Source organism: Poecilia latipinna, unplaced genomic scaffold, assembly GCF_001443285.1.
Source record: "Poecilia latipinna isolate Pla-1442-1.1 unplaced genomic scaffold, P_latipinna-1.0 Scaffold1552, whole genome shotgun sequence".
NCBI classification, from domain to species: Eukaryota; Metazoa; Chordata; class Actinopteri; order Cyprinodontiformes; family Poeciliidae; genus Poecilia; species Poecilia latipinna.
The window spans coordinates 79,676-91,744 of NW_015114168.1; the positions used below are offsets into that span (position 1 = coordinate 79,676).

Genomic DNA, 12,069 nt, shown 5'->3' on the forward strand with positions numbered 1-12,069 from the left:
CTCACATTTCTTTCTCGAAGCATGTTTAAACTTTATGTCTTAAAGCTACAGTGGCATCTGAAATGAACGTTTTTAAAGCGGAGTTAATGACTGAAAGCAAAGATAACAGTGTTGTGCAAAAGTATTCTTTTTATATTTTGCTTTTATGACATTATAACAACAAATTTCAAAGCACTTATTGGGATTTTTATGTGCTTGACCAACAAAGAGATACCATCAAAATGGAAGTGGTTTATGACCTTTTAATGAAATAACAGCTTTATTTTACCATAAGCCCCGTCATATTGGATGTCGACAGCAATTTTCAAATCTTGCCTCAGTTTCTTCATTGGATTTAGGTCTGGACTTTGACTGGGTCATTCTAATCCACAGTCATTCCTTATAAATGTGGTTGTATGTTTAGGGTCGCTTTCCTGATGAAAGATGAACTTAATCTTCCCTGTCTCTGCTATAAGAATTGGTAAATTCACACAGCGTGATGCTGCCACCACCACGTTTTACTGGGGCACTGCTTAATTGTAAGGCTCAGGTTTGTGGAGCGCACCACTAGTTGTCCTGTTTAGAGTTTCTCCCACCCGAGCCGTGGAACCCTGGGTCTCCTCCAGAGTCGCCGTGGGCCTCTCTGCTGTTTCTCTGATTAATGTGTGAAAAAGTTCAAAGGGTCTTAAAACTCTTGCCAGGCTCTTTGAAGCACAGTGATCTTCTATGTTGTTGGGTTGGGGTCTTTAATTAAGGAAAGAATAAATAGAAATGACCACTACATACACACACCCGAATGTACAGAAAAGCTAATATTTACTAGATTCCTTAAGAAAATGTTAGTTTTCCAAAAAATTATATAAATCTGTGGATTACTGTGGATTAAGAAATTACATTTCAATGTATCAAATAAAAGAAAATCCTTCGATTTCTTCGAAAAATATCAATTGAACAAAAACATAATTGAAATCTAATAATAGTAAAAAAAAAGAAAAGATCTGAAGCTTTAGCTCCATTTTAACAAAGAAAGCATGCTTCGAAGAGGATGACTGCGCATCATTTTGTAATGTGGAGTAAATCTGTCTTAGCATGCACAAGTGTGGGCCAAAATAAGCAGACACAGTTAGACGGACAGACGGACCGAAGGAGACATGCAGAGGCGGATCTTAGAGAGGGAGAGAGAGAGAGAGAGATTGCCGAGCCTTGTTCTCCTGCTTTTTCCACCCATGCCTTCACTCTGTAATGACACAGCAGTCGGCCAACTAATGACACAGTAAAAGAAGCTACAGACGCCTAAATGTGTGCATGGACACAGCGGCACTGTGCCGGCTCCGCGTTTAAATTCGAAAGCAGTGATTGAGCGAATAAAAAAGGAATGAAGAAGCCTTATTTCTTATTAGAATTTATTCAGCTTAATGGCTGAATGAGATGATCTAAATTCACAAGTGGAGTCAAACTGATATCTGCCTGGTTCTGGTGAAAACTACCAGGCTGTGAAAAAAAAAAAAAAAAAGTCCCCATAACAGATTGGGGGGGGGGGACATAAAAAAAAAAAAAAAAAATCTTAAACATAAACTTATTTCCACTCCTCAGCTTGGCATGGCACATGAGGAAGCTCAGATCTGTGAATATCACCAGTGTTTGTTTCCTAACATGAAGCATGTCGTTTCTGTTTTGTCGCCCCTGTGAAATCCATCTTTTAGTGCAGAACGCCGTGGGCTAAAGCGTGTAGTCGTTTTTTCCAATCGTTTCCGTGTCGTTCACCGACACCATAGAAGGGATTACACCTAAAACCTTTCTGAACTTTGTTGTCTTTCAAAACATAAGACATTGTGTCTGTGGAATAGCCTGGATGCCAGGAGCATCTGTGGCTCCGGCTTTTTATTGCAGGTCATCAGCTCACGTGTTAAAAATCCTCTCATTCCCAGCACACTGATAAACCTACCGGGCAGAATTTACCCAATAAAAGGGATGAAACAGTTTGCAGACTTTTTATTTGTACAGTTCAATTATTTCCCCTAGCAGATGCAGAAGTTAAATTTACCTAAATGTATTTAGATACATTCAATTTTTACATCTTTACATACCTAACAAAAAAATGTTCTACACTTGTAAAAACTGAAAACTGATTCCCAAAAAATTGTATGACTTGCACACCAATTTTCTAGAGGAATCAGAATATTTTGATTCATGTTAAGTTTTCATGGCCATGGCACAATTTTGAAAGTTTAGACACAACTAAAACAATAAATAATTCAATTGCTATTCTTTTTTTTTAATCATAGAAGTATGGAAGTACATCACCAAATTTATGTTAAATGCTTTATCTACTTACAGTAATTGTAGCTAAGTTGAAATGTTCACTTTCCACATCTGAATTTATGAATGAGATGTGAAATTTCATTTCTAAGAACCAATATGCTTGCCTTAAATAACATTTTACATGCTAAAATTTAAAACAAATCAACATTACGGCCAATAAGGATTCTAGTTTCAGTTTAAATAAGCAAAAGGATGTAGTAGAAGTGTTTTATATCTGACATAGTTTAATGATCTTATGTCCTGAAGTGCAGATCATCCGCTTTAAATTTGTGCTATTTGCACCCCAAAGGAAGGAAAAGCTAAGAAATAAAAAAAGTCTTCTGTAATTAGCTCTCTCTTTCCTAAAGGTTCAAAAGTAATTGGATGAATTTACATAGCCCTATATAAAATATTCATTTCCAGTATTTCTGTGTCACAAATCCTTATGGAGGCAATGACAGCTCATAGACTGGAGCCTCATAGACAAAGGGAAGGGGTTCCTTTTATGCAATTTTTGCTGGGAACTGATCACAATTGACATCAGTTGCTCATTAGTAGAGATTTCTGTCTTCAGTTTTATGTGCAGTTCATTTAGCCTATGAGGTAAAGGTGAGTTTCCCTGTGTGTTTAGATGAGTTTATTGAAGCTCTCTTGGTAATCATGGAAAGCAGATTTGTCACTTGTCCGTTTCGGACGACCTCTTTACCCAATCACATAGAGGTTCAGCTAGAAACAGGCATCTCTATTGGCATAATTAACCACAAACTTTCCTCAGAAGGGGGGGAGGGGGGGTACAATGTGTAAAACTTGTAAGCAATAAAATAGATTAAAAAGAAAAAAAAGAAGTTCCTGAAAGAAATGCTTCTCGATCACAACAAAACAGATCATAAACAAGGGCAGATGAGTTCAGTTACACTAAATGAGGCAAATGAATGACATGACCCGGCTCTAACATCTAGCAGAGAGACAAGGTGCACTGTGCTTCGACCAAGCAAAGGGCAGGAGAACAGCTTGTCCCTGACCCAGATACAACAACCATCACCCACATAAAAGAGCAAAGACGGCAGGTGGAAAAGAACGAGGATGCGTGGAGACGTCCCTGCACGAGAAAAATCTATTTTCCAGGCACATTTCTGCATTTTATGACTTACAATCCGGGGATTTATGTTAACGGAGGAGTCAAACGAAATGAAGGGCATTTTTTTAATACTCCTCGCTGTTGCCACCGAATCGATTTTAACACTCCAGTGCAGCAAGCACTTTCATAAGAGCATAATTATGACTGAGGCATTTAAAGAGTCTGCTATTCTGTTCATTTACCAGTGCAGAAGCAAGAAAGAAATATATAATTATGAGTGACAAACTGCACTAATGCATGTAGATTTCCACCCGACTTAATAGTGAGTCGTAGGCCATAATTGTTTACAAGAAAATTAGCATTTAATCCTACGGCATATTAGAGCTAAATACAAACGTACATCTGGTGAACTACCTTCTAAAAGACAAAAACTTCAGTGTTCACTACAAAATGCATCCGCTGCTCTCTGGCTTCTGTCCTTTTGATACACTTTCCTAGTTTTCCACAGGCATGAAAGCTGATGCTGTGAAATACAGCTTCAGTTCAATTTTAAACTCATTGATTGACAGAACAAAAAGATGGCAAATAGCCCTGCATTAGTTATTCTAATCATGAAATAATATATGGTTTGACTTGGTGCTCAACTCTATTAAAAGTGCTTCAATGAAACCCTATCTTTCTATCTCCCGAGACTACATTAGCTCCACTTGTGCACAGGCATTGCAGATTTGATTAGATCAATGGGAGATATGGGCCTTTTTTTTCACACTAGGCTTCAAAAAATCTCTTTGAGAATAATGACCGATGCAAAATGACTGAAACATGAGAGAAGAACTTTCTGTTTTTCTCTCCTTTGTGTCATTGAGCTGCTTTGGACTTGAAATGTAATTCTTTTGGTGTTTGAGGCCATTGCGCCCAACGGTTTGCCACACTTTGGAGGATCTGAGTCTTATAGTTGCATCAAATCTCACACTGCAAGACCCCCAAAAACAGTCAGAGACTTGCTGGCTTGCCCCACGGCAATGTTTCCGTGCGCAGCATGAAAACACCGAAGTGTTAACATTGCGAATTCAAAAACCTCAAGGCTCGTCATGGGAATTCGATAGCTACCTCATTAAGGCATATTTGCAGTCAAAGATAGAATAAAAATAAAGTCTTGGAGTCTCGAAGACCGTGAGAAACAACCTGTTTACTGTCTGTTGTCAATACTACCTTGGGCTGTTGTTATCATGTAATTAAAAGAGACAGGGTGCAACCAATTTAAGCCAAACACAGTGCGTATCTAATTTGATCAATATGTTTATTCTGATTGGAAGTAAAATCTATGTTTAGAGTCGTGATTTCAATCTGATAAACAGTTAAAAAAAAAAAACCTAGAGTATACAAAATGCTATATTTTCAGAACAGATACATTATTTGCCTTCAGTACTTTCTTCTGATTAGTCTCTCTAAATTATGGTCAGGTAGGAGAGCGTACACACATGGTTGTTTGTCCTATGTGTCTCCATGTTGCCTAGCGATGAACTGGCGACCTTTGGGGACTGACTGAAAGCCATTTATTAGAGTATTTTTCAAAAAAAAGTTTTGGTCTTCGCAGACAATTGAAGCCCAAATCGTCTAATAAACCACGTTGGCACATTAGGCCTTGATTTTCTATGCAAATGAGGCCTATTTGCTGTAAAAGATGCATTAACCTTTTTTCTGAGCTAATACATGAAAGACTTTATTAGGAATTTTCTAATGTGTCTCTCCTTTATTTACCTTTTCTCTTCCATTCAAATTAAAGCTTATAAGTATCTTATGTAATAATTAGATTCATGTGCCAAAGGCAAGGCTGATCACAGGAAAAAAATGACGCACAATACAATTTTTATCCCCACATTTCTGGACAGAGATGGCTCACGGCGATTTGAGGTCCTACATGAGCAGAATACAAATCCTTTGTGAAAGACTCGCTCACACACTGTTACGCTAACAGACATGCATATTGGCATTATTGAGAGATCATGTTCTACACTGGTCTCACTAGATTAGGGTTTGATTAGAAAAATTAAGAGGGAAGAAAAGAAATTATTGGAGCAGCGCCAGTTGAGAAGGAAACCGAGTGAAGCGGAAACAAGTAAGAAAGAGGAAATAGTTTTAAGATCAAAAGCCTGTGATTTGTATGACAGTGGTTTGATTGCAGCTGAGGAGATTTTAGCCAACTTTCAACAAAACAGACATATGAGTTAAACTCAGATAGGAGCAACATTTTTGCATTAAAGCGCATACTGACCTTCTGTGATATTCCCCAGGATCAAGTGTAGACACAACAGGATTTTGTAAAAAAGATAATACAACTTCTGGTGCCAGGTTGGCAAATATTAAACTCAGAACCAGACAAGAAAAATATAGTCATTTCCGGACAATCGAACATGGTTTAAGTAAATACGGGGAGTTTGTTTGACTGGCAAAGTCCTCAACAGTCTGAGGAAGATTTGTACTTGACTGTTTAGTCATCTGGCATTTCCTCCAAACAGAAGCCTCTGACTCACAGGCAGAAAATATAAATGTTGGTTTGATCAGAACAGGCACCAGAATGTTCCCAGTTTAATTTTCCTAGAGCCTTCTCCAACAAAAGGACGAGTATTTGCATGCTTCTCTCACTTACAGTGCAGAAACACAAAACGTTAGGAACTCTGCAGAAACCAAACTTAACAACTCATGTTTCAGTCATGGTTACAGGTACAGCTCAATAGCTACTTACTTATTGGTATTTTAAAAAAGTTATTGAATGAATTCAATTCAAATGACAAAACTGAGATTCCAGGGTTTATCTCTGGACATTTTTACATAAGACAAATGAAAAAAACTAAATTTACTACAGACAAATTAGTTATGTCCATTTGTTGTCTATAGGGCTGGTGCCTGTCTTCAGCTGTAAACGGGTTAGAAGTGGGATTCACCCTGAACATGTCGCCAGTCTATCACAGGGCAAAAAGTCGAACCATGTGTGCACACACACACACACGCACGCACACACACACACACACACACGCACACACACACACACACACACACACACACACACACACACGCTCCTGAGGATAATGAAGAACAGTCAAATTAATCTAACATTCTGGGAGCCCTGTACTTTGAAATATATATTTCAGTTCCAAATTCACTTTTTGAATTTAAGTGACTCCCTAAGTAAATGTAAGTATCTTGCATCTAATTTACTGAGATCCTGCTGCATCTGTGTTTTTGTCTCATTTGTCAAAAGTATAAAACAAGAAATTCATGAAATGCATTATTTTCTCTGTCTCTGTCAAAATTTAATTAAATTAAAAAAACAGCAGAGGTGAAAAAAAAAAAAAACTGGTTTATGCAATGCATGGAGACGTTTTTCAGAGAAAAGAATAGGAGATCCCCATATGTGAAATTAATCATTAAATCAAATTTATTCTCCAAAAGTCTCAACTGCAATCTTGTTCAACAACTAAATCACATCCCACTGGGCTTTAGGAACGGTTTTGAATAGAGAGAGAGAATGAGGGAGAAGGAGAGAAAAAAGATTTGGAGCCACTTCAATCAGATGCAAGATACAGAAAAGAGGGACAGAGGGGGGGCTGAACATTAAATAAGGGTGACACATGAGACACACACACATACACACACACCCAGAGGGATGCAAACAGAAAGGAGAGAGGAATAGACTGGGCCCACTGAGGGTGACAGAAGAGGTATTACTGTGTTCAGTGATGTAAGATTTTTTTTTTTTTAAGGCAGTGCAGCCATGTGTGTCAGGGAGATAAGTTTTGTGTAAACATACTGAGATTCTGATGTTTGAGGTTGGATGTGGTCCTACTGGATAAAAGCAATCTGAGCACCGGCAGCAAATGAAGGATGCTCAAAATGAAAAATATTAGATTTATGGACCAGGGCTGATAAACTCTGTGTGATTCAGCTGTAATTAAGTTTCTGTCACTATCAATCATAGCTCTCAATTTCCCTCTAATCAGTCCATTTCATAGCGGCGATTACTCCCCAGGCGCTGACATCAACACACTGCGCCTCTGCCTGACCACTCTCTCCACTGCCACAACATTGCGAATATTTGCGGATTAAAGCAGCATCAGTGCGCGCTGATGGCACAAGCCAAAAGGAGCCAGAAAGAGTGACAGGTGTGCGGAAATTCAAAGAGGTATATTTTCAGATAACAGTACGGTTGCTTTAAATTAAAATGGAAAATGGATGCAGAAAATTAAAAGCATCAAGTGGAAATGACTATTTCAACGTCTGAGCATAAAACATTCTCATTTATATACTGCTGTGGGATTTTAAATCACTTTGGGAGCAAAAATAACACAGTAGACAGTTTACTGTGGAGAAAAAAAAGTTACATTACGTTGGCTGGTTTTGTTTTTGCATCATTATCATTTTCTTTCTTCAGACGTCAACTCATGAAATTTGTCCTCCGGTGCAAGAGCTGTCAGGGATATTTTTGCGTGTGCAACATGTTCTGCTAAACCTCACTAAAGTGGGATTCCATAGGTCTTAAAATTGCCTCCACGGTATGTCTAGCAAACTTGTTAGTGTACCGACTGTGATCAAGTTTAGCTCAGTTTTTCAGACAGATGGCTTCTCATTTTGTAAAAGAAATCGCTGCAATGATGCAAAATTCACAGCTGAAATCGGAGACGGTAAGCCGCCAGGTCTCCGAGGCAGAAAACAACCCCAGCTGGTACAACAATCTTCTGCTGAAAATATGTCTTCAGTTCTGGACCGCACTTGTTTACAGCAACAACTAGGGCGTTTGTCTTCTGGCAAACTTCAGTTTTGCTCTAATGAAGGTCACATCTGCACCATCAGTTCCTGTTCCCGGCATATGCTTATATACTGAAGCTAGTATTATGTTTTTCTGTATTTCCTGGATCGGCTGGTTTGCTTTCAGGCTGAAATTCTCTCGCTGGATGTAAATTTGACATTTTTAACATATCTCCCTAAAGTCAAGATCTCTGTATAGCGAAAACTGAGAAAATGTGATTTCACATTTTCTTAGTTTTCTTTTCAGTTTTGTGAAACTGAAAACAAAAATGAATATTCTGTTAAGGTATTTGGATGAACCTCCATTACTTACAAGCACAGCTTTTAAGACGGTAGAGTGAATGCTTGTTTATATAAGTGGAAAAGAGTCAAAATTCCCAAAAGATTGCATTTATTTTTGCTCATGTTTTCAGGTAGCACAAATTGTCTCTTTGTTACAGTAAAGCAAAAATGCACTGTCCAGTGTGTTGTTAATGTCTGGAATCAACAACATGAAGTTACACAGCTCTAGAGCCACAGACAGTCCCTTATCCCCTTAGCTTTTAGGTTTAAGGGGGATGCATCCACCCAACACCACCATGTTAAGGTCAGCGTGATGGTCTTACCTGAAGCACTGTTAGTTTTGTAGTTTCCCCCCGTCAAAAGTCTAAGAGATCTTTAGAATGTTTGCTTACAAATGTGAGGTAGGCCTTTGTGTTATTTACTTTTTTGATCAGAACTGGTTTTTACCATCAATCTCTCACATGTTTACAATTTTGCCCAGTTTCTCTTTCTTAATAAAATCAGCACCAACTAACAGAGAAGATTGAGGTCATCAGTTCTTTAGACGTTGCTTTAGGGTCTTTTTGTGACCTGTGACCTCCTGGATGTGCCGGGAATGTGCTCTCAAGATAATTTTGGTAGGCTGACCATTCGTGGAGAAGTTTCCCACTCTTCCATTATATACATATTCCTTCCCCACCCCCCACCCCTCATTTGTTTATTGGAGTCTCAAAACCTTAGAAAAAAACTTTGTGAAACATTTCCAGACTGATAAACGTCTGTGACAGGCTGAAGTACAGTGTGTTGCTTTCCGAGCCTACTTCATGCTGTCAGAGAGGTTCTCAGGTGACGTAGTAACCAAGGCTGGGTGTGGATAGTGAAATTAAAGAAAAACGATGAATGTGGTCAATTATAGTTCATACATAATTAAGGGTGATAGCTCTATTTTCACATTGGGGCACAAGTATAACTTTTTTTGGTACAATATTAGCATTTGCTTGATGATCTGACACATTTAAATGTGACCAAAACAGCAAAATCTGCAAGGCAGTAAACACTGATACTGTACAATTAGTCTTTCATTAGTATTTAAAACAAATATGCAATTTTTAAACATGAGAATCATTTTTTTGGCATAGGTTACTGTTATATAAACATATTTCTGACATATCCCAAAGTAACAACTATGTAATATTACACAACCCTGACACTAGGTGGTGGAATAGAAAATGTATTTTTTGAGATGTGAACTTTGACCTCCATTTGGTCTATGTTATTCACCTTATAGATTTACTGTGAGGAGAAATTAGCCCTGAATTTTATTTATTTATTTTTTTTAAATATGAAAATCTGGGGAAGCCAGTGAAGCATCAACTCACACCATGAGTCTTGAACCACAATACTAGCCAAGTTGATGGTTTGGCCAATTTAACAGTGTGTATTCCTTTCCTCTCTGTTTCAAGAGGATGATGTAACTGCACTGACAGAGAGAATCCCTTCTTGTCTCGCTGACTTAGAAAAAAAGAAAAGCCAACAAAACCTCTGTAATCGGGTCTCTGAGGTCACGCTTCACCGGAACATCAGTCCTTGGGCAATAGCCGACAAATTACAGAAGGCCAGAGGAGCCACAGTCAGAGAGAGCAAATGGGTTCAGGCTTCTGCTGAGCAGCCAGTGACCCACGGGGTCAGGGAGGAGATACACTGAATGATATTATTTTCCTTCATTAAACTGCAAAAACAGGAACCATAAACTGTAGTAAGAGAAAAAGAAAGAAAAAAAAGAAGAAGTAAATCTCTGCATTACCACATGGACATAACAACGGTTCTCCTATTTGGTATGCTGGAAATGTTTAGACTTGGACTGGTGAGTTCACCCAATTATCAGATTTTAAAAACACCCACTCAACTCCACAAGCAAGTCCTCTGGTCCTCGTTTCCACCTAGCAACAAGACACATTGGGCTTGGGGAAGGGGGTAAATTTTTCCATTTGACAGCATAATGAAATGAGCTTATTAAAGCAACGACTTTCATACAGCACGTCAAATCGGCTGCCCTGCAAGTGGACTGTAGGCAAAGGTTAATTGCCAGTTATCCAGAGCATCCGTTTAAGGTTGACTGTCTAGGTGGCAGATGTTCTGTTAATCTCAGAAAATGTGGCATTGAGAGATGAATATAAGTAGGAGAGAAGAGGGTTTTCAATGGGCCTCTTCTTGTTGGTAGATTTTGCTGAATGACTTGTTCCAAATCCCTTTATTTGCACATTTAAAAAAAAATAATGAAATTATATAATAAAGCATTGTATGTTTTTACTGCTGGCCTCCTGCTGTCGTTTTGACTTTTAAATGAATTCATTTGAATACTGGGTTGTGTAGTTGCCAGTTAGATTCGCTAACACTCGCTTTTGCGCACACAAGGAAAAGAGGAACTTGTTGCAACATCCAACAGGTCGACAGCGTGGCTGCTTCGTACACCTGAAGCGCTGAGCTTTGACATAATGGGCTCATTATGTCTCTGCGAGCTACTTCTCATCCCAAACTGATGTGACGCTCTCTCCGTTTCAGAGATGCGCAACAGATGCAGCGCGCCGTGCGTAAAAACGCTACGAGGAGAGACAAGCTGTCATCTTACCTGTCATCAGTCTGCCAGTCCCCGAGCAACAGGTCTCGGAACCGGTACCGAGGGGGCAACGGGAGCACCTCCTTTTCCAGTTCAACCATGGTTCACCTCCCTCAAAAACACGGAGCTGGAGAGAAATAGCACCGCAAACCGCACCTCCGGACCGAGAAGGTGGCTCCCGGAACCGACAACTCCGCTACTCTTCCTTCTGATATTCACAACGTAAATGAAAGACGAATACATTGGTCCGTCTCATGGCACTGTCCTCAGCCTCCCCCCTTTAGAGAAAAATCCACTTCTTCCTTTCCAGTCTGCGCAATAACAACAGCAAAAAGAGCAGCTTTACTGCAAGTCGAAACGAGGCAACAGGTCGAGGAAGCTCATCCCTCGGTGCTTGGAGGGAGGGGAGACTCCACTCTCAGGCTGAGCGCAACTGGTTGTCTCTCCCAACAGCAGCATCCTCTCCTCCCCGCCCGAGCTCCGCATGGACGCACTGAGGGGCAGGCGCGCACAGAAAGGGGACAGCTTGAAGATGCAATTATGAAATCGTGGCTTACAACAACATAAAAATAGCAATTAGCAAAGAGCGATCTTCACCGAATCCACGCTGAACTGTGACAGCATTTACTGCTCTGCAATCTGTCCCACATTCACCCTTGACCCCCCAGAAATGCCAAACACACTCAGGAGAGGTTCAGAGGCGTGGAATTCTCCACGCTTTTTTTTTTATTTTATTTATTTCAACCTCAACTCCACTGCTGACTAAATAGTCACTTTAAAGTGGATGCAGTTAGTTATAATTACGTTTGGAACAGCACAGCTGAAATATACAACGGGAATGAGTTGATTTGCAGATGGTTTATATTCATTTGAAGACATTTAACGCGATTCTGGGTGGCTTGCCAAGTAAGCTGAGAGCTGTTGTTTTATTCATAAACTAAATTTAATTAGATTACTCAGTGGAAGCAGAAGATGAGGAAAATGAACTCGTTTTCATCGGGGAGAACATGTTGGTTTCCTCACTTAT

The 12,069-nt window shown here is 39.4% G+C and overlaps 1 protein-coding gene across 1 annotated transcript in view; it reads right to left on the reverse strand.

Moving 5' to 3' along the window:
• Nucleotides 1–11,647, reverse strand: part of kcnt2b (potassium sodium-activated channel subfamily T member 2b) — a 44,143-nt gene extending 32,496 nt beyond the window's left edge. The window contains exon 1 of the mRNA XM_015058568.1: nt 11,055–11,647. Coding sequence (XP_014914054.1) covers nt 11,055–11,143 — 89 coding nt within the window. The 5' untranslated portion in view covers nt 11,144–11,647. The remainder of the gene's footprint in view (nt 1–11,054) is intronic.
• Nucleotides 11,648–12,069: the final 422 nt, after the last annotated feature.